At 43.9% G+C, this 22968-nt stretch overlaps 1 protein-coding gene across 1 annotated transcript in view; it reads left to right on the top strand.

Annotated features, from left to right (window-relative positions):
* POLA1 (DNA polymerase alpha 1, catalytic subunit) overlaps positions 1-22968 on the top strand; it is a 408365-nt gene that overhangs the window by 52286 nt on the left and 333111 nt on the right. Inside the window, exons 15-16 of the mRNA XM_073667407.1 lie at positions 20182-20336; positions 22098-22244. Coding sequence (XP_073523508.1) covers positions 20182-20336; positions 22098-22244 — 302 coding nt within the window. The remainder of the gene's footprint in view (positions 1-20181; positions 20337-22097; positions 22245-22968) is intronic.

Here is a 22968-nt window from a genome sequence, read left to right as displayed (position 1 = left end):
CCTACTGAATAGACTGTTAGCTGTTTTTTTTCTTGCCATAATACAAATTCTAAGTAAAGAAAAACGAGTGGCCATCATTACTTTAAGAAATCAAGGTCAGTCAGTGCGAAAAATTGGGCAAACTTTGAAAGTGTCCCCAAGTGCAGTAGAAAAAAACATCAAGCGCTACAAAGAAACTGGCTCACATGAGGACTGCCCCAGGAAAGGAAGACCAAGAGTCACCTCTGCTTCTGAGGATAAGTTTATCCGAGTCACCAGCCTCAGAAATCGCAGGTTAACAGCAGCTCAGATTAGAGACCGGGTCAATGCCACACAGAGTTCTAGCAGCAGAGACATCTCTACAACAACTGTTAAGAGGAGACTTTGTGCAGCAGGCCTTCATGGTAAAATAGCTGCTAGGAAACCACTGCTAAGGACAGGCAACAAGCAGAAGAGACTTGTTTGGGCTAAAGAACACAAGGAATGGACATTAGACCAGTGGAAATCTGTGCTTTGGTCTGATGAGTTCAAATTTGAGATTTTTGGTTCCAACCACCGTGTCTTTGTGTGACGCAGAAAAGGTGAACGGATGGACTCTACATGCCTGGTTCCCACCGTGAAGCATGGAGGAGGAGGTGTGATGGTGTGGGGGTGCTTTGCTGGTGACACTGTTGGGGATTCATTCAAAATTGAAGGCATACTGAACCAGCATGGCTACCACAGCATCTTGTAGCGGCATGCTATTCCATCCGGTTTCCGCTTATTTGGACCATCATTTATTTTTCAACAGGACAATGACCCCAAACACACCTCCTGGCTGTGTAAGGGCTATTTGACCAAGAAGGAGAGTGATGGGGTGCTACGCCAGATGACCTGGGTGGGGGGATCCGTTGAAGCATTCCAGAGTTGTTACCTCATAAAGGGACAGTGGTCAGAACTGTAAAAATTGGCCTGGTCACAAACCACCTTCGGGGATAAAGGGGTTAAATAAACATACAGCCTGAAAAAAAATCCTTTATTTGAAATAAAAGTTCACATGATTTAAAAATAAACACAGTATACTCACCTAACGCCTAATCCGCTGAAGCCATTGTCACCTGTAAAAAAATAAATAAAAAAAACAACCATATCTCTTACCTGTCATCCGTGATGAAATAATCCACTGTGTCCCACGAAAATCTGGACCACTTCTAGAGCAGTCACATCAGCAATCACTGCCAGCCAGCACCGCCTCTTGCTGTTTAACCCCTTCAGTGCTGCAATCGCAACATTTAGGAGGCAGGGAAAGGGAGGGGGCTCCCTCTGCCTTCAGATCCGCACCCCTTTCGACATCATCGTGGGGACCCGATCGTTGCCATGGTTACCCGGGGCCGTCAAATCATAGTCAAAGAAGCTTCTGTTCAGGTATAATGTATTTCAATGCAGGTGCATTGCAATGCATTATACATACGGTCAATGTGAAAAAAGTGAAAGTCCCGTAGAGGAACTATGTAAAAAAGTAAACAAAAATTGAAAAAAGATATTTTTTAAATTACAAAACAATTATAAAAAAAATTACACTAATGAATACACATAATAAAAAAAAAAAAAAAAAGGTGGCAAAACTATGCTTTTTCATCATACCCTTGGAAAAAAAGCGGAATAAAACGCGACGAAAAAGATGAATGTAAGTAAAAATGGTGTCGCTGACATCATCTTGTCCTGCAAAAAACAAGCTGCCATACAGCTCCATCAGCGAAAAAATTAAAGTTATAGCTCTCAGAATATAGCGATGCAAATTTAATTCTTGTTTCTATAAAAGTTTGTGTAAAAGCGGCAAAACATAAAAAAATTAAATGAGGTATTGCTGTAATCGTACTGACCCGAAGAATAAAGTTGCCTTATCAATTTTACCACACGCGAAACGGCATCAAAAATAAAAGCAAAAAAACAATTCCTCAATTGATTTTTGTTCATTCTGCCTCCCAAAAATTGGAATAGAAAACGATCAAAAAATGTTGTGCCCAAAAATTGTACCAATAAAAACGTCAACTCGTCCCGCAAAAAAAAACCCTCACATAACTGTCGGCCGAAATATGGAAAAATTATAGCTCTCAAAATATGGCGATGCAAAAAAAGCGTCTTTTAGTATGTGACAGCAGCCAAACATTAAAAAAAATTCTAAATCTGGTATCGTAATCTCATCAACCTCAAGAATAAAGTAGTCTAATCATAGTCTTATACCGCACGAGGAATGGCATAAAAAATAAACGGAACAAATTCTTCACCTGCTGTTGATTTGTTCTTTCTGCCTCCCAAAGATCGCAGTAAGGCTCGGCTCACATAAGTCCCCACTCAGATCTGTCATCTGTTAGTGGAAATATAGGGGCTTCCACATTACTGGTAGTACACAGTCTCTGCAAAAGAATTATGCCCCTCCCCACCATTCCCTTAAAGTAATGTAGCGAATTCTGCACTCCCAAATACAAATGCCCCCCCTGCTTTCTGAGCCCCATAGTGTGCCTAAACCACATTTAGCGTCCACATGTTTGGCAGGGGTATAATTTCCAAAATGGGGTCACTTCAGGGTGGATTCTGCTCTTCTAGCACTTAAGGGCTCTGTATATGGAGTCCGCAAACTATTCTAGAAAATCTGTGCTCCAGGAGGCAAATAGTGCTTCGTCCCTCCAGAATCTCGCTGTGTGGCTAAGCAGTACTGTACAGCCACATATGGGATATTGTCAAATTTTGGTACCATTTTTTATCCATTTCCCAGTGTGAAAATGTAAAATCTGGGGCTAAAACACAATTTTTGTGGTAAAAATGTAATTATTATTTTTTCACTGCCCATTGGTATAGAATGTTGTGACACACCTATGGTATCAGTATGATCACTGCACCCCTAGATTAATTCATTGAATGGTGTAGTTTGTAAAATGGGGTCGCTTAAGGGGGTTCTGCTGTTCTGTCTCTCCCAGTGGATCATGGCATCCACAAGCTATAGCGGTAAAATGTGCACTACAATATGGCGCTCCTTCTTTCCTGAGCTTTGCACTGTGCCTCAAAAGTAGTTTTCAACCACATATGGGGTATTGGCGCTCCCTCAGGAGAAATTGCACAAAATATTGTCTAGTGCATTTTCTCATTTTACCCTTGTGGGGCTAAAAACATTTTTGTGGGAAAGATGTGAATTTTTATTTTCATGGTTCTACGTTATAAACTTCTGTGAAGCACCTGGGGGTTCAAGGTGCTTGCTACACAGCTATACACATTCCTTGAGGGGTCTAGTTTCCAAAATGGGGTCACTTGTGGGGGGTTTCCACTGTTTGGGCACATCAGGGGATCTCCAAACGCGACATTGCTTCCGTTCTCGATTCCAGCCATTTTTGCGTTCAATAAGTAAAACTGCACCTTCAGTTCCGAGCCATGCTGTGTGCCCAAACAGTAGTTTTCCCTCACATGTGGGTTATCTGCGTACTCAGGAGCAGTTGCACTGCACAACAAATTGAGGTTTATTTTCTACTGTTACCCTTGTGAAAATAAAAAAATTGGGACTAAAGTAACATTTTTGTGAAAAAAGCAAAATGTTCATTTTTTCCTTCCACATTGCATTAATTCATGTGAAGCACCTGAAGAATTACTAAGCTTCTTAAATTGGTTTTGAGGGGTGCAGTTTTTAGAATGGTGTCACTTTTGGGGTTTTTCTGTCATATAGACCCCTCAGTCACTTCTAATGTGATGTGGTCCCTGAAACATGATGGTTTTGTAAATTTTGTTGGAAAAATTTAGAAATTGCTGATCAACTTTTAACACTTTAACTTCCTAACAAAAAAAAATTGTTTCAAAAATTGTTGATGTAAAGTAGACATGTGGGAAATGTTGTTTATTAATTATTGTGTGACATAACTCTGTTTAAAAGCATACGAATTAAGTTTGAAAATTGAAATGTTCTAAATTTTCTCCAAATTTCCTATATTTTCACAAATAAACGCAAGTCATATCGAACAAATTTTACCACCATCATGAAGTACAATACGTCATGAAAAAGCAGGCTCAGAATCAGTGGGATATGTTGAAGCATTCCACAGTTATTACCTCATAAAGTGACACTGGTCAGATTTAAAAAAGGAGGTCCAGTCGTTAATCGACAAAATGACTTGATCCTTAAGGGGCTAACACGTTGACTTTTTTGCTTTCTGATTTGTTTGTTCTGTTAGGTTTTATTAGTGTTTCCCCTATTTCCTTTATTTCACCCCCCCCCCCCCCCGTTTCCTTTCCCACAGCCATTATATAAATATTACTGTAATTGGCAATTTAATGTCTTATAATGTACAAAATAAAAATAGCTTGGTGAAAAATGCTGTGTTAAGCCACCGTAATGCACAACTGCATAACTCTAGATTATTTTGTCAATCCAATCTTCAGAGGGAATCTGTGTCTGGGTTTTTTGTATGTAATCTGAGAGCAGCATATTGTATGGACAGAGACAGCCATTTATGATGAAATCACTATTTTCTCTGCTGCTGATCTACCAGTTCTCTGAATTCTGAGCTCTTTATAATCCCTCACCTTCGCCACTGATGGATATTTCTATCCATGTACAGTGGATACGGAAAGTATTCAGATCCCTTTAAATTTTTCACTGTTTCATTGCAGCCATTTGGTAAATTCTAAAGTTCATTTTTTTTCTCATTAAAGTACACTCTGCACCCCATCTTGACTGAAAAAAAGCAGAAATGTAGAAATTTTTGCAAATTTATTAAAAAAGAAAAACTGAAATATCACATGGTCATAAGTATTCAGACTCTTTGCTCAGTATTGAGTAGAAGCACCCTTTTGAGCTAGTACAGCCATGAGTCTTCTTGGGAATGATGCAACAAGTTTTTCACACCTGAATTTGGGGATCCTCTGTCATTCTTCCTTGCAGGTCCTCTCCAGTTCCGTCAGGTTGGATGGTGAATGTTGGTGGACTGACATTTTCAGGTCTCTCTAGAGATGCTCAATTGGGTTTAGGTCAGGGCTCTGGCTTGGCCAGTCAAGAATGGTCACAGAGTTGTTTTGAAGCCACTCCTTTGTTATTTTAGCTGTGTGCTTTGGGTCATTGTCTTGTTGGAAGGTGAACCTTCGGCCAAGTCTGAGGTCCAGAGCACTCTGGAAGAGGTTTTCATCCAGGATATCGCTGTACTTGGCTGCATTCATGTTTCCTTCAATTAAAACCAGTCGTCCTGTCCCTGCAGCTGAAAAACACCCCCCTAGCATGATGCTGCCACCAACATGTTTCACTGTTGGGATTGTATTGTGCAGGTAATGAGCGGTGCCTGAGTTTCTCCACACATGCTGCTTAGAATTATCACCAAAAAGTTCTAACTTCATCTCATCAGACCAGAGAATCTTATTTCTCATAGGCTGGGAGTCCTTCATGTGTTTTTAAGCAAACTCTATGCGGGCTTTCATATGTCTTGCACTGAGGAGATGCTTCAGTCGGGTCACTCTGCCATAAAGGCCCGACTGGTGGAGGGCTGCAGTGATAGTTGACTTTGGGGAACTTTCTCCCATCTCTCTACTACATCTCTGGAGCTCAGCCACAGTGATCTTGGGGTTCTTCTTTACCTCTCTCACCAAGGCTCTTCTCCCACAATTGCTCAATTTGGCTGGACGGCCAGGTCTAGGAAGACTTCTAGTGGTCCCAAACTTCTTCTATTTAACCCTTTCTCAACCCTGGGATTTTCCACTTTTGCATTTTCGTTTTTTGCTCCCCTTGTTCCCAGAGCCTTAGCGATTTTATTTTTTGGTCAATATGGCCGTGTGAGGGCTTATTTTTTGCGGGACGAGTTGTACTTTTGAACGACATTACTGGTTTTACCATACCATGTACGGGAAAATGGGAAAAAAATTCCAAGTGTGGTGAAATTGCAAAAAAAGTGCAATACCACAGATGTTTTTTTTTTATTTTTTTTACCACGTTCACTGAATACTAAAACTGACCTGCCATTATTATTCTCCAGGTCATTATGAGTTCTTGGACACCAAACATGTATAGGTTCTTTTTTTATTTAACCGGTTCCCGACCGCCCACTGTAGATAAACGTCGGCGCTTGCTGGGCTCTGTGCAGCGCCGACGTTTAAAAACTGTGTGTGGTCTCGCAGCGCTCAGGACCCCCAGGGTCCTGCAAGCGCTGCGATTCCGGTGCAGAGCGTTAGCTTTGACAGGGGACATCATCGGGACCTGATTGGATCAGGTCCCAGTGATGTTAACCCTTTGCTATGTTGTATATGCCGCGATCTATAGTGATCGCGGCATATAGAAGATAGAAGGAGGAGAGGGGGTCGTCTTACTTACCTCTCCGACGACCCCTGATAGCTTCCAGGACCTGGGGTTGCTATGGCAGCTGGAGGTCACATGACCACCTCTAGATCTGCCATATATGGTGTCCTGCCTGGCTCCGCCTGCAGCTGAAGCCAGGCAGGAGACTGACTGTGAAACAGTCAGCGAAGATCTCATGTAATGTAATACATGTCTATTACATTACATGAGATCAGTGATCAGAAAAATAAAAATTAATGTCCCATACAGGGACTAAGTAAAAATTAAAAAAAAAAAAAGTTTTTAAACTGTTAAAAAAAAATATCACAAAATAAATAAAAGTTAAATAAATAAAATATTAAACCAATAAATCCGTATATTTTTACAAAACCAAAAAAAGTACACATATTTGGTATCGCCGCGTCCGAAACAACCCGAGCTATAAAACTGTCACACTAACTCCTTCTCTGCACACCGTAATAAAATAAATAAAAAACGGAGCAAAAAAATATGCTTTTTCATCATATCGCCAAACAAAAAGTGGAAAAAAATGCGATCAAAAAACAAAATAGAAATAAAAATGGTACCGCTGAAAACGTCATCTTGTTCCGCAAAAAAAAAGCCGCCATACAGCTCCATCAGCCGAAAAATAAAAAAGTTATAGCGCTCAGAATAAAGCAATGCAAAAAAAATATTTTTTTCTATAAAATTGTTTTATTGTGTAAAAGCGCCAAAACATAAAAAAAAATACAGTAAGTGTAGTATCGCTGTAAACGTACTGACCGAAGAATAACGCTGCCTGATCACTTTTACCACACGCTGAACGGCATAAAAAAAAACCTCAAATAACAATTCCTGAATTGTTTGTTTTTGTTAATTTTACCTCCCAAAAAACGGAATAGAAAGCGATCAAAAAATGTCACGTACCCAGAAATGGTACCAATAAAAATGTCAACTCGTCCCGCAAAAAACAAGCCATCACATGACTCTGTCGGCCAAAATCTGGAAAAATTATAGGTCTCAAAATATGGTGATGCAAAAACTAGATTTTGCAAAAAAAAAAGCGTATTTTAGTGTGTGACAGCTGTCAGTCATAAAAACCCAATATAAATCTGGTATCTCTGTAATCTCACCGACCAGAAGAATAAAGTAATCTAATTAGTTATACCACACGAGGAACGGCGTAAAAAATAAATAAAACTGTGGGGGTCGTGATGACATTCCACTCGTCCTCCAGTCACTCCAAATTAAGGCTATCAGCATGGGTCAACCATTCAAAGAATGAGTCAGACAACAAGCTGGTTCAAACTCAGAGCACGCTCAAAAGACTACTACAGACAACGTTCTCAGCAATGTTCTGTGTTTATTCCTACATACACAAACCTAAATACACTACATAATGGGGAGGGGAAAGGGGTTGTCCGGGGCGGGGTAAGCCATGAAAGTCCAGTGTCTGGCCACTCCTGATTGGTCCACATCTCCTTATCTCAGTCTCTGGGCAGATATTGCAGCCGTCAGCTTATAATCTTGTTTCGTTTCTCTGAAATAAGTCTTGGCAACACTGGAACTGTCTTAGTTTAAGTTTCGATTTGAGTAATACGTAGCAAGGAAAGCTTATTGTTATAAGACACAAAATGGTGGTTAGTACATTAGCAAAAAAGCGTATAAAAGTTACAAAAGTATAAAAGTTACAAAAATATATATTCTCTTTTACCCCGACATTCCCCCCTAAACACTAAGCTTTCCCTTGCTTCGGGGCTTTTGAGACTGTCCATGTGTGGGGAGAGGGAAGGTGGATTTCTTCACCCAATCATCTTAGAAGCTGCCCCCTTATGGGACGCCCCCGAACAATTGAGCCCTACCCTGGGTGACACATGGAGTTCTCCCAACTGACCCTAAACTAAATCTCTCAATTGAACTTTGTCATGGGGGGGCTGGTCAGGCTTGTTCAAAGGAGTGTATTTCTCCATATCTTCTCTTGATTCAGAAAGGTCCCGGAGGTTGGGACAGCATTGGTTATAGCTTTCCTGTATAAGGGGACTATGCAGCACAGGACCACCAGGCCCAATACCAGTAGACCTCCCATTACTAGACAAACTTGTTGGAGGAATCCCTTGAGCCCTCCCAACCAACCTGAGAAAAAGGAGGTATCTACCCCTGTGTGGTAGCTGTCCACCCTGGGACAGACAGTAAGCATATGGAAAGGATATAGAAGAAGGTAGTCATCTTTTATAGACTCGTTCTGTCTCTCTTGCAGTGGGAGGCGTGAATACAGGTGCTCTTGCCCTCAAGCTTCAGAGCCGTCGGGGTGGTGAGAAGCACAGTGTACGGTCCCTCGAACTGCGGCTGGAGGCAGTCTTTCCGGACAAACTTCTTCACATACACTAGATCGCCTGGGATGAAATCATGTACTGCATCACCTGTAGATTCTGGGAGAGAAGCAGATACTGGAGAGCGGGTGTTAGTCAATTCTCTAGACAAGGCAATCACAAATTTTACCACTCTATCATGTGTTTCAGACAACTCTTGGGGCCTAATCTCTCCTATCTTGGGTGGGGGTCCCAAACAAAATTTTTATAGGGAGTCAGCCCATGTTTGGCCTGAGGAGTGTGTGTGATATGATACAATACTATGGGGAGTAGGTCGGGCCAGGGGAGGGGATGATCTTAGGTCATTTTCAAGAGCTGGGTCTTGAGTGTGGAATTCATTCTCTCCACTTTGCGTGAACTGGCAGGATGGTATGGAGTGTGGAGGCCCAAATCTGTTCCCAACATGTTCCAGAGTTCTTTGTAGATATTTGCTGTGAAAGCTGGTCCTTGATCCGATTCTATGACTTGGGGAACTCCAAATCTGCAGGCAATTTCGGTGATCAGTTTCTTGGCTGTGACTTTAGCAGTCATGTTGACAACCGGGTAGGCCTCGGGCCAGGCTGAGAACATATCCACGGCTACCAAAACGTACTCGTATTTTCCTGCTTTAGGCATTTGGATATGGTCGACTTGTATTCTCTGCCAAGGGTAGTCTGGTTTAGCCAGGTGTTGAAGAGGGACCCGTGCCGTACACGTTGGGTTGCAGGTAGCGCAGACGGAGCAGGATTTTGAGTACGCAGTCACAGTGGAAGAGATTCCGGGTGCAAAGTACAGTTTCTTGATACATGCCAAGGCTTGATTCTTTCCTCTGTGTGTAGGCCCGTGAGCCCATGCTGCCACAGCTGAGTACATGCGTCTAGGCAAGCAAGGCTTCCCATCCACTTGGTAAAGAGTCGAGTTGACCTTTGAATCTTTGCGACCTGCCAGCACAGCTCCTGCCGCTTTCCGTTGCTTGACTTCTTCAGTGGGGGGTCTTCCTTTGTTCCTCACACAATTTTTCTTCAGGCATCTTGACCCCCCTGGATTCCACTCGTGTCTCCGCTGGACTTGTATGGTCTTCCGCCGGCTGTTCTTTGGCTCTTGCTCTAGTGAGCGCCACAGCTACGGTTTGCAGGGTCTCCCCCATCTCTTCTTCCTTTTCCTGCCACTTTGATGACACATTCTCCACTGCTGCAGTCTTGGCTGCTTGGTCAGCTAGGTGGTTGCCCCTGGCTTCTCTGGATTCTAGTCTTCCATGAACCTTGACCTTGATAACAGCAACCTGAATGGGTAGTTCCAGGGCCTTCATTAGGGCCTTAATCCATGAGACATGTTTCACTGGTGTACCTGCAGCTGTGATGAATCCTCTAGACTTCCACCAGAGTCCAGAATCATTGCAAATTCCATGTCCATACCTAGAATCGGTATATATGTTCGCCGTTGTTCCAGCTTCTGTGAGAGCTACAAGTTCAGCTTCTTGTGCAGACATGTATGGTGGTAGAGCTTCAGCCTTGAGGACTGTTAGGTCCGTTGTGACAGCATATCCCGTGTGGAACTTCCCTTGAGGGTCTGCGAGACGGGATCCATCAGTCCATAGGTGCAAGGCAGAGTCTGCGAGCGGATGTGCCACCATATTCTCTGGAGCAGAAGTCTCTTCCTGCAAAATTTTTATACAATCATGAGGTTCCACCAATGGACCTTCACCCTCTTCACCTTCCCCCCTAGAAGGTGGAAGCAAAGTGGCAGGATTGATAGTCAGACATCTGGTAAATGTTATATTGGAGGGCAACAATAGGGAACACTGCAGCCGCAGGTGTCTTTGGTTGGTTAGATGTTTCGGAGATGTTTGTTGCAGAACAGCTGAGAGATCATGGCCGGCCTGTATAACTAGATCATGTCCAAGGATGATATCAGCTGACTTGTCAAGGAGGATGTGAGCAGCGTGGACCGCCTTAAGGCACGTGGGGGCAGTTCGGGCGACAGGGTCCAGGCGGGCTGAGTAGTAGCCCAAAGGCCGATACTTAAGATCATAGCGTTGTGCTAGAACTCCAGAGGCATGACCTTCCGATTCCGAGACAAAAAGGTGAAATGGCTGAGTATAGTCTGGTAAGCCCAAGGCCGGGGCAGAGACAACAGCCTGTTTAAGGCGGTCAAAACATAGTCTGTGTTGATGAGAAACACGTGGATCTTCAGCATGAAGCCAAACTGAGCCTTCATCCTTGAGACAGTCGTACAGAGGTTGCATGAGCTTTGAGGCATCAGGGATCCATTGCCTGCAGTAAGTGATGAGGCCAAGGAAAGTCTGCATAGCGGAATAGGTGGTTGGGAAGGTGATATCCATGATGGCTTGTTTTCTTTCTTCAGTCAGATGTCTAGCACCTTGTGATATACAATGTCCGAGGAAAATGACCTTGGGCAGACACCATTGGACTTTGCCTTTCGAGACTTTACAGTTAGCTGAGTGAAGAAACCAGAGAAGGGATGCTGACATCTCTGGCAAATTTTCTTCAGTGCCACAGAGTAAAAGATCATCCACATACTGTAGAAGGGTGACCTGAGGGTTCTCTTGAACCCATGGCTCCAGAATAGACTTCATAGAATGAGTGAATTGGTTAGGAGAGTTCTGGGCTCTTTGCGGAGTCCTGGTCCATGTAAGCTGTGCTCCTTGAAAGGTGAAGGCAGAAAGAAACCACGAATCTTCATGTAAGGGTATACTGAAGAAGGCGTTGGCCAGATCTAACACCGTAAACAAAGTGGCCGTTGGAGGCAGCTGAGACAAGAGGGTGTTTGGTTTAGGTACCACTGGAGTTTCTAAAATGGTAGCTGCATTGACGGCTCTGAGATCCTGAACCAACTGGTATCTTGGAGACTCTCCCGGAACGGTTTTCTTTTTTACAGGAAAGAGGGGTGTATTGCATGGAGATACACATCTGACAAGGACTCCTGATTCCAGGAGGGAAGCGATTTGGGTACCCAAGCTTTGTTCTTGTGCAGCCTTGAGGGGGTATTGTGGCAACCGTGGGTACCTGTGTCCAGGCTTGAGGTGTACTCGGACCGGGGGAACCTGCAGGAGGCCGACGTCCTCTGGCCTACTGGACCACAGAGAGTGAGGGAACTGTGAGGTATCAAGAAGAGTGGGAGGTTGTATGGTCATCATCATGAGAGGGATGGCTTTAAGAACACAGCGGTCTTCAGTCCCTTGTTCGGAATGATGGTCCCGCAAAAGAAGCTCCATACCATGGTTTCCGAAGGTAGTTGTTACCTTCATCCGCTCTAAGAGATCGGCTCCCAACAGTTTGACAGGGCAAGTTTCAGAGACCAAGAATCTTGTAAGTAGTCCGGTGAACGGTCCTGCAGACACAGGGACTGTGAGTGGAGAGGAAATATGTTGGCCTTCCACCCCAACACAGGTGAGGGTATCCGGTGATAGGGATACAGAAGGAGGGAACTGTGCAGAGGAAATGACAGATGTGGCCGCCCCAGTGTCCACCAGGAACTCCAGTGGTTGATGGTCCACCTGTAAAGTGACAGTCCCACAGGCGGCCGTGAGATGCGTAGCCGGGAAAGTGGACACTGGTTGACCGAGCCGTCATTGGCGTGGATGAGATGGTTCACGGGAAGGTCCATGGTTGTGTGGACCGTCACGGAACGACCGGTCATGGTACTGTCTGCGGGTTGGACAGTCTCTGAGGATGTGGTCAAGGCTACCACACTCCCAACACAACATTCGTCCTTCAGAATCACGAGATTGTCTTCTATTTCTGGATGGTCCCTTGTCATCTCTTCTGTCTTGTCTTCTATATGTGGGAGGAGTATCATCACCTGTGCCTTTAACCATTACCCACTTGATTCCATGTTGGTTGCCAAGGGGTGGGTAGCTTTCTTGAGCTTGATATACCATGGCAGGAGCGGTTTTCTTCTTTGGCTTAGTATCCTTTTTCATTTTTAGCATTGATTTTTGGAAAGCTTTAACGATGTCCACCGCGTCGTTGAAAGAAGAAGAACGAATCTCGGGCCGTACTCTCAGGACTTCATCTCTGAGAGCGTCTAGTAGGCCATCTACTAGGGCCTGAACCAACAGGGCGGCCTGCGTCTTGACGTGAGGACTGTATCCGAGATCCTCAAAATGCATGCTGAGTCTTGCAGCATATCTTTCCACAGATTCATCAGGGTCTTGTTGAACATCTTGTACAGACCCAGCTTGATCTGACAAGCGATTCTGAGCCCAGGCTTTTAACTGTTTCATGTATTCAAGGCCGGATTCATACGTACTAAGGGATCCTGCTTTTGTGGAATCCATGGCCTTTTGAAAGCTCTCCGTTTTCGGCTAAGTGAGCCTGGCATTCTGCAGCCAGAGTAGAACCAGCAGTAAGGGAAATTTTGCGAGCCAATCCTCCAACATGGCTCATACAGGTGTTTGCAGGGTTGACTATGGCCCCCACCCGATGTGTAAGGATGTCACCATAGCCTATTGACAGAGTGACAGGGCGTCCTGATGGGTCTACTAGATTCCGGGAGCGGCAGGGGTCCCAGACTTCTGAGGGGCTGGGGGGTGGGGTTCTTTCAGCAGTTGCTTGGAGCAAGGGCCGGAGTACGGGTAATGGATGTGGGGTGGAGGATGCCATAGGAGACGTATGGGGTAAAGGAAGGGGGGGCTGGAGTATCTTGAGCCCATCCCTCATCTGGCTCCGTATCGTCTTGAGTAACAGTATGTTGGCGGAGGGAGAGCAGTCTGGCCTGAAATTCTGGGGAGTTGAGGAGGATATCCCCAGGGTTGTGGGTGACTCCCATAGGAAACAGGGGAAGCGTCTCAGCATCGTGGACTGGAGCAGAGGGTGTCACATTAGTTTCAGATGGGTGCTCTGGGACTGCGGGCTTTTCCACCTGTGCTGGTGGCTGGTAATATGCACCGGACGGATCTAGTAGTGGATATAGGCCGGATTGGGGCTTTCCGGGCCTCCCACAACAAGTAAGAGGTGTAGCAAGATGGCCGTGGGAGGGAGGAGTTAGAGTGGAAGTGGGATTGTTCTTGGAGGCAGGAAAAGGTGTAGTAAGATGGCCTTTGGAGGGAGGAGGTGGAGTGGGAGTGTTCTTGGAGGCAGGCTGGGCATCGTGCCATGGGCGGCCCGCCCCAGAGACACAGCAGAACTCCGCCCAGGGTGGGTTTTGCTCTCCACACCCCCGACACGTCCACCCCTCCGGTGATTTGTTGTTGGCACCATTATAGGGCGGTGGCTGAGGGCTCGGTGTAGTGACAGGCATCAAAGGTGCAACGGCCATTTTGGGGGCACATAACAAATCACAGTCTGCAGCTTTCATGTATCCGAACAAAGGCTCGGCATTCTCTGTCCCCCCCACACCATCTACTTCTTTCCAGCCTTCAGACTTCAAATCACTCGCTACTCTAAGATGTGCTTGAGCCTGGTGCAGAAGTCCTCACCCAGCTTTCCCAATTTCTGTGTAACATATTCTTTCTACACTGAAAACTAAAGCCTGCCTGTACTGGATAAGCTTATCATGTTATACAAATTCCTAACATTCTTCTTGCCTTCTTGCCTTCCCGTAACTCCACTAATTGGCTTAACTCCCACAGCAGCATTCCGCAACTTACGAGATCTTTCAAATTTGAATATACGCAACATTTTCTTATAGAATGCAATGATCTGTCGCGACTCAGATCACTGGTGCAGTCTACAGGTCGCCACCCGTCAGTGTAGAGTACTCCTCAATACACTGATAAGACAGAGAGACCCCTCATCTATCCCTTTTTCCTAACCTTGAATGGCGACTTTACAGTACGACTCACCACGGCACCCTGACTGACAGCAGAACCCCTCCTTATGAGGTTTCTCTGTATAAGACAAAGAGTACACCTCAATTCGTCACAGATCCTGACAGCAGAACCCCTCCTTATGAGGTTTCTCTGTATAAGACGAAGAGTACACCTCAATTCGTCACAGATTCTGACAGCACAACACCTCCTTATGAGGTTTCTCTGTATAATACGAAGAGTACACCTCAATTCGTCACAGATTCTGACAGCACAACACCTCCTTATGAGGTTTCTCTGTATAAGACTGAGTACACCTCAATTCGTCACAGATTCTGACAGCACAACACCTCCTTATGAGGTTTCTCTGTATAAGACGAAGAGTACACCTCAATTCGTCACAGATTCTTTCTCCCTTACACTACAATTGAGGAATGCTTTGAAACCTCGACTATCAGTTACGGGAGGCAGCTATCTAAAGAGAGTTCAGTGACCGGAGGAGGAGGAGATGGTGTTCACACGAGCACGCGCAGGCATGCGGCGTCACTCGTTTTAACACTTGCTGGTTCAGGACGTGGTGCGGGACGCCTGAGGTCTCACCACTCGACCGATCACCCACCCAGATCCAACCTGACAGCCCCACAGAAACCGCTGCGGCTGACACACAGGCAAGTGAGACATATAAAATACATCTCAACTTACCGTGTTCGATGGAGGTTGATCAGGCCTCAAATTCAGCCACCGCGGTCACCACCAGGGAAATCAGCGATATGGGTCCGGGAGGGCGGCGTACCGCTAGCCACGCCGCACGTTGAGCGCCATTTGTGGGGGTCGTGATGACATTCCACTCGTCCTCCAGTCACTCCAAATTAAGGCTATGAGCATGGGTCAACCATTCAAAGAATGAGTCAGACAACAAGCTGGTTCAAACTCAGAGCACGCTCAAAAGACTACTACAGACAACGTTCTCAGCAATGTTCTGTGTTTATTCCTACATACACAAACCTAAATACACTACATAATGGGGAGAGGAAAGGGGTTGTCCGGGGCGGGTAAGCCATGAAAGTCCAGTGTCTGGCCACTCCTGATTGGTCCACATCTCCTTATCTCAGTCTCTGGGCAGATATTGCAGCCGTCAGCTTATAATCTTGTTTCGTTTCTCTGAAATAAGTCTTGGCAACACTGGAACTGTCTTAGTTTAAGTTTCGATTTGAGTAATACGTAGCAAGGAAAGCTTATTGTTATAAGACACAAAATGGTGGTTAGTACATTAGCAAAAAAGCGTATAAAAGTTACAAGAGTATAAAAGTTACAAAAATATATATTCTCTTTTACCCCGACAAAACAAATTCTTCACCTGCTACTGATTTGTTTATTATGTCTCCCAAAGATCGCAGTAAGGCTCTGCTCACATTTATCCTGCGCTCTGCGCTGAGCACTTACACCATAGTTTCCGTGTAAATCTCTGAAATACGTGATTCAACCGGAACCCATGACGGGAGATTCTCTGTAATGAGGCAGATATAGGCCACTGTGGACGCCGTCTGGCCTGTGATCCCACGGTGTCAGTTTTTTTAGGCGTGCATAAAAGTGCGGTTGGCCACAGTTTTGCGCACTTCTGAAAAAAAGGACACCGCTAAACAGAGGCCAGACGGAGTCCAGAGTAACTCTGCTGCCTCATTACAGTAAATGGATCCGGCAGGGGTTTCATCTGAATTACATCACTTGGAAATTTAGATGGAAACCCCGATGTAAGTGCTCAGCCTAGAGCGCCGGATAAATGTTACGTAAAATGTTCCCAATAAAAGCTTCAACTCAGTCCTCAAAAAAAGCTAGTCCCCACTCAGGTCCGTCATCTGTTAAAAATATAAGGGACTTCCAAGTTACTGGTAGCTGAAAGGCTCTGGAAAAGCGAAATGGCCCTTGCCCCCCAAAAGAAATTCAGAAAATGTTGTGCTCCCAAATCCAAATGCCTATATTACAATAATTTGTTCTCCAATTGTCAAATAGCACTCCGCCCCCCCCAGATCTCGCCGTATGGCTGAGCGGTACGATACAGCCACATATGGGGTATTGCCACTTTTAGAAGAAATTGTGTGACACATTTCGGCACAATTTTTACCCATTGCCCTGTGTGAAAATGTAAAATCTGAGGGTAAAACATTTTTTTGTGGTAAAAATATAATTATGTTTTTTTCACTGCCCAATGGTATAAATTTAAAAATTAAAAAATACTCACTACTTCCCTAGATGAATTCCTTGAGAGGTGTAGTTTACAAAATGGGGTCACTTGTGGGGGTTTCTGCTGTTTCGGCATGTCAGCGACTCTTCAAATGTAACATGGTGTCTGCTGCCTATCCCAGCCAACATAGCGCTTCTTTCTCTTCCGAACCCTGCCGTACACCAAAGCAGTGGTTTTCCCCCCACATATGGGGTATCGGCGTACTCAGGAGAAATTGTACAACAAATTTCATGGTGCAATTTCTCCTGTTACCCTTATGATAATGCAAAATTAAGGGATGAAAAACGGTTTTGTGGGAAAAATGTGAAAATTTTATTTTTACAGCTCAATATTATAAACTTCTATGAAGCACCTTGGGGTTCAAGGTGCTCACCACACATCTAGAGAAGTTCCCTGAGGGGTCTAGTTTCCAAAATGGTGTCACTTGTGGGGGGTTTCCACTGTTTAGGCACATCAGGAGCTCTCCAAACGCAACATGGCGTCTGCTAATTATTCAGACAAATTTTACATTCAAAAAGTCTAATGGCGCTCCTTCCCTTCCGAACCCTGCAGTGCGCCCAAACAGTGGTTTTCCCTCACATATGGGGTATCAGCACGCTCAAGAGAAATTGCACAAAAAAATTTGGGGTCCATTTTTTCCTGTTACCCCTGTGAAAATAAAAAAAAATTGGGTCTAAAGTAACATTTTTGTGAAAAAAGTTAAATGTTCATTTTTTTCTTCCACATTCCAAAAATTCATGTGAAGCACCTGAAGGGTTAATAAAGTTCTTGAATGTGGTTTTGAGCACCTTGAGGGGTGCAGTTTTTAGAATGGTGTCACTTTTGGGTATTTTCTGTCATAAAGACCCCTCAAAGTGACTTCAAATATGATGTGGTCCCTAGAAAAATGTTTTTGTAAATTTTGTTGGAAAAATGAGACATGGCTGGTCAACTTTTAACCCTTATAGCTTCCTAACAAAAAAAAAATTTGGTTCCAAAATTGTGCTGATGTAAAGTAGACATGGGGGAAATGTTATTTGTTATCTATTTTGTGTGACATATCTCTCTGATTTAAGGGCATGAAAATTCAAAGTTTGAAAATTGCTACATTTTCAAAATTTTCGCCAAGTTTCCTATTTTTTCACAAATAAACGCAAGTGATATCGAAGAAATTTTACCACTATCATGAAGTACAATATGTCATGAAAAAACATTCTCAGAATCAGGGGAATACGTTGAAGCGTTCCAGAGTAATTACTTCATAAAATGACAGTGGTCAGAATTGAAAAAATTTGCCCGGGCATGAAGGCGAAAACAGGCTCTGGTGCGAAGTGGTTAAGTGGTGAAAAAAAATACCAAAGTTTGCTTTTAAAAAAAAAAAAAAAAAAAAAAAAGCGCCATTTTCTAAGACCCGTAGCGTCTCCATTTTTTGGGGCCGGGTGAGGGCTTATTTTTTGCGCGCCGAGCTGAAGTTTTTATTGATACCATTTTGGGGTAGATTCATTGTTTTGATCGCCCGTTATTGCATTTTATTGCAATTTTGCGGCGACCAAAAAATGTAATTCTGGCGTTTAGAAGTTTTTCTCGTTACGCCGTTTACCGATCGGATTCATTCTTTTTTTTACATTGATAGATCGGGCGATTCTGAATGCGGCAATACCAAATGTGTATGTGATTTTTTTTATTTTTATTATTATTTTATTTTTAATGGGGCAAAAGGGGGGGAATGTAAACTTTTATATTTTTTTAAAACTATTTTTTTTTCACTTTTTGCTTGCTTCTATAGTCTCCATAGGAGACTAGCAGCAGCACTTGTCTGATTGCCTCTGCTACATACAGGGGACCAGTAGATCCCCTGTATGCAGCAGAAATGCTCTTGTGCTATGAGCGCCGACCACTAGGTGGCGCTCATAGCGATCAGCTCATGACCACTGGAGTCTGCTGCAGACCCAGGGTTGTCATGACCACCCATCGGTGACCCCGATCACGTGACGGAGTCACCGATGGGCGAGGTAAGTGACGCGCTTCCGGCGCGGCGCTGTTAAATCCCGCTGTCAGAGATTGACAGCGACATTTAGCATGTTATCAGCTGCGGGTGAATCGCTATTCCACCCACGGCTGTTGCGGGCACATGTCAGCTGTAATAATCAGCGCCGGAGCCCTCACTGAACTGGGTGTTACAGCCTGGTGCTTACTAATACGTCCCAGGCTGTAAAGGAGTTAAGGATTATGGAGGCCACTGTGCTCTTAGGAACCTTGAGTACAGCATAAATTCTTTTGTAACCTTGGCCAGATCTGTGCCTTGCAACAGTTCTGTCTCTGAGCTCTTTGGGCAGTTCCTTTGAGCTCATGATTCTCATTTAGTCTGACATGCACTGTGAGCTGTGAGGTCTTATATAGACAGCTGTGTGCCTTTCCAAATCAAGTCCTATCAGTTTAATTAAACACTGCTGGACTCCAATGAAGGAGTAGAACCATCTCAAGGAGGATCACAAGGAAATGGACAGCATGTGGCTTAAATATGAGTGTCTGAGCAAAGGGTCTGAATACTTATGACCATGTAATATTTCAGTTTTTCTTTTTTAATACATTTGCAAAAATTTCTACATTTCTGTTTTTTTTTTTTTCAGTCAAGATGGGGTGCAGAGTGTATTTTAATGAGAAAAAAAATGAACTTTTTAGAATTTACCAAATGGCTGCAAGGAAACAAAGAGTGAAAAATTTAAAGGGGTCTGAATACTTTCTGTACCCACTGTACAATGTACACAACAAGCTGGCAATCTGCTGTGGATGGGTTACACAGAGCAGGAGGTCTAGAAGGCAGGAGAACACTAGCCCTCTACTGATGATCTCTGGCTCATAAAACCCTAATTTTATAGAAACTGCAACAAGCAGCCCAGTAAGTGACACATCGCTGAAATCAGGGTTTCTGCCACTTCATAATGCTGCTCCCAGATTACAAAGCAAACATCTGCTGACAGATTCCCTTTAAGGGGTGTTGAAGCAACAATTGTCATTTATGGTGTGTCTGTTGTACTCCAATTCTCATTTATGATGTGTCCTTTGTACACCGCTAAGAAGGGTGGGAGCTGACTTTCCATAGCTTTCCCCCTCCTTACCACCATGTTTCCACTTGGCTTTTGTTGCACAACAAATATCTAATAGATGGCACCCCGCAGATATTGGATGTTTTAGCATATTTTATTGATCAGCCATGAATATTTTTATTTTATTTTTTTTAAATAATAATATCCCATAAAGAGTCACACATTCTGTGAGACCGCAACATGCTATACGTCCAATTATTATAGAAAGCGATAAGAGCTCTTACGGGTGCTGTGATGTACCCTCTTTCTTTTTGTTATTGATATAGAGAAACCTGTATACACTTAGGGCTTCTATGACTGCCACGCTGCGGAGGGATGGGGGTGGGTGCAATTCACATATCGCTCATTTTTCACTGGTTGTAGATTACAGGACTAAGAAATTGACAAGTGAAGATTATAATTTAAATGATATCCATCTTCACTGGACAACACTGGTGCATGATGTTTATCAGTATTTGTATGTCTCCTATTAGAGCTGAACAGCCAACCTATTAGCTGGTGCAAAGTGGAAGCATTGGTGGCCAAGCCTGATCTGGTGAATGTTGGGAAACACATGCCCCCACCTCCAATTGTTGTCTTGTCTCTCAGCATGAAGACCGTTCAGAACTCAAAGACTCATCAGAATGAGGTACGGCATTTTCAATGATTTTGTAGTTGCTCATTTTGGTAATCTGTAATGGTCACGGGTGTTACATTTGTATGAATTTCTATGCTAGTTTCACAAATACACGGCCTTTGGAGACTACAAGAGGCTTTGTGCCCGGTTAAAAAAAAAAAAAAACCTAGAAAACTCTTAAGATAATCAGAAATCACAGATGTTCATCTTCTAGATCAGGTATATCAAACTCAAACACTCAGAGCGCCAAAATGAAAAACAAAGTCGTGGGCCAGCCAGTATACAGTATAATGGGCCCTTCAAAATCCTCCATATAACATGATGGGACCCACATAGTCCTCCATACAGTATGATGGGACCCACATAGTCCCCCATACAGTATGATGGGACCCACATAGTCCTCCATACAGTATGATGGGACCCACATAGTCCTCCATACAGTATGATGGGACCCACATAGTCCTTTATACAGTATGATGGGACCCACATAGTCCTCCATATACAGTATGATGGGACCCACATAGTCCTCCATATACAGTATGATGGGGGACCCACACAGTCCTCCACATACAGTATGCGGGGACCCACACAGTCCTCCACATACAGTATGCTGGGACCCACACAGTCCTCCACATACAGTATGCTGGGACCCACACAGTCCTCCACATACAGTATGCTGGGACCCACACAGTCCTCCACATACAGTATGCTGGGACCCACACAGTCCTCCACATACAGTATGCTGGGACCCACACAGTCCTCCACATACAGTATGCTGGGACCCACACAGTCCTCCACATACAGTATGCTGGGACCCACACAGTCCTCCACATACAGTATGATGGGACCCACACAGTCCTCCACATACAGTATGATGGGACCCACACAGTCCTACATACCACATAGAGGCGGTGGTTCTGGTGTCGCGGGCCAAATAAAACCACCCTGTGGGCCAGATTTTGACATGTATGTTCTTGATTATCCTAGAGAACCTGCATGGTTATTAAAGTTAACATATTAGATTACATAGATTCATAGTTTGAAGGTTATAAGCAGACACATGTCTATGCACAAATATGTAGACCCATAGGAAGGCAAAAACCCCATGAAGCCGATGTGAATTGCCCGACTCCACATATGACAATCAAACTAGTTCCCTGGATCAACGCCCCATCACAGAATCTAGTACCCATTACCTGTAATACTATATTTTTCATGAAATGTTGCATCCAGGCCCCCCTTAAACATTTTTAGTGAATCAATATTACATCATCATGTGGCAGAGCGTTCCGTAATCTCCCTGCTCTTACAGTGAAGAATCGCTGTCTGTGATCATGGAATTCCGTTAGACATAGAGGATGCCCCCTTGTCATCATTGCAGGCCTTGGTGTAAATAGAAGGATACAGTTCTCTGTATTGTGCATTTGTATATTCATTATTTGTTTCAGTGATCTGCCTCCTTTGAGCTGTCAGACAGGTGGTGGGCTGGAGAGCTGTAAGTGCATTGTCCCACCTGAAGGACTTGCAGCTCAATTGCATATAATTGCAAAGATGGATTTCTCAGAAACAGCAAAACTGATTTCTACAATCTATGTATGGAATTAATTGGAATGAAAATGCCTGTGCATACATGCCGTTCGAAGTATAAAATCCTCACGACCGATTCACTTAAAGTACTCCTTTTAGCATATTGGGGAGCTATAGCACTGTGTACTACTTGTATCACCGGTATATATATATTTTTCTTTTAACTTCGCAAACCCTTCATTTCAGATTGTTGCGTTGGCTGCTCTAGTTCACCATAAATTCCCCCTGGATAAGGCACCTCCACAGCCGCCATTCCAAACCCATTTCTGTGTCCTTACTAAACCTAGTGACTGCATTTTTCCATATGACCATAAAGAAGCTCTAAAACGAAAGGTAAGTAATTTCCCCCACAACATATTGCAAATGCATACTGTTTTTCAATGTGACCCACCGAACAACAACATGCCATGATTATTGCAGACCTAAAAAAGTTCTTGAACATCTTTAATAAACTCCAAATTAAGACTGAGGTGAACATTTTTTGATCCAGTCCCCCTGTTGTCAGGTACATTATGAAAGTCACTGTGTCACCTCATACTGCCAACTATAATAGTGCCTCATTATCAGAGACAGTGACAAGATTCCCTTAGTTTACCAGACTGTGTGAATATGTTACTAGGACTTAGACCACACAGGGTGAGGGAAAAACAGTGTGGCAATACTTTATTGAACCACCAGTAATGTAGAAAAAATATTTCAGCTCACCTGGGTCAGCCTGCTCGGTCCACTTTCTCATGGGACACGGTGCTCGGATTGTAAAGATCCCCCATCTGGGGATCCCCGAGACATTAGGCAGTGATGAAAGGGTAGTTATCCAGCAACTCGTGAAATTGACTTAAAAAATAGCCTTTATTTTGAAAATAATAAAACCATGAGACCATGGTGCAAATAAAAGCGTACAGAGGCTTACGCGTTTCGGATACGTAGATCCTTACTCATAGCATAATACAATGTTGAAATGGAAAAACTTTTGAGGCATATGGAGAAAGTAGCCGCCCACCGACATCACCTGTTCAGAAGCTCAATTACACATGAGTCCAGAATCTCAGAAAACTCA

This window comes from Phyllobates terribilis, unplaced genomic scaffold (assembly GCF_046119375.1).
Source record: "Phyllobates terribilis strain yellow unplaced genomic scaffold, ASM4611937v1 Scaffold_2__4_contigs__length_985480577, whole genome shotgun sequence".
NCBI classification, from domain to species: Eukaryota; Metazoa; Chordata; class Amphibia; order Anura; family Dendrobatidae; genus Phyllobates; species Phyllobates terribilis.
Note: the sequence above shows the minus strand (reverse complement) of the source record. Positions and strands in the feature narration are given on the sequence as shown.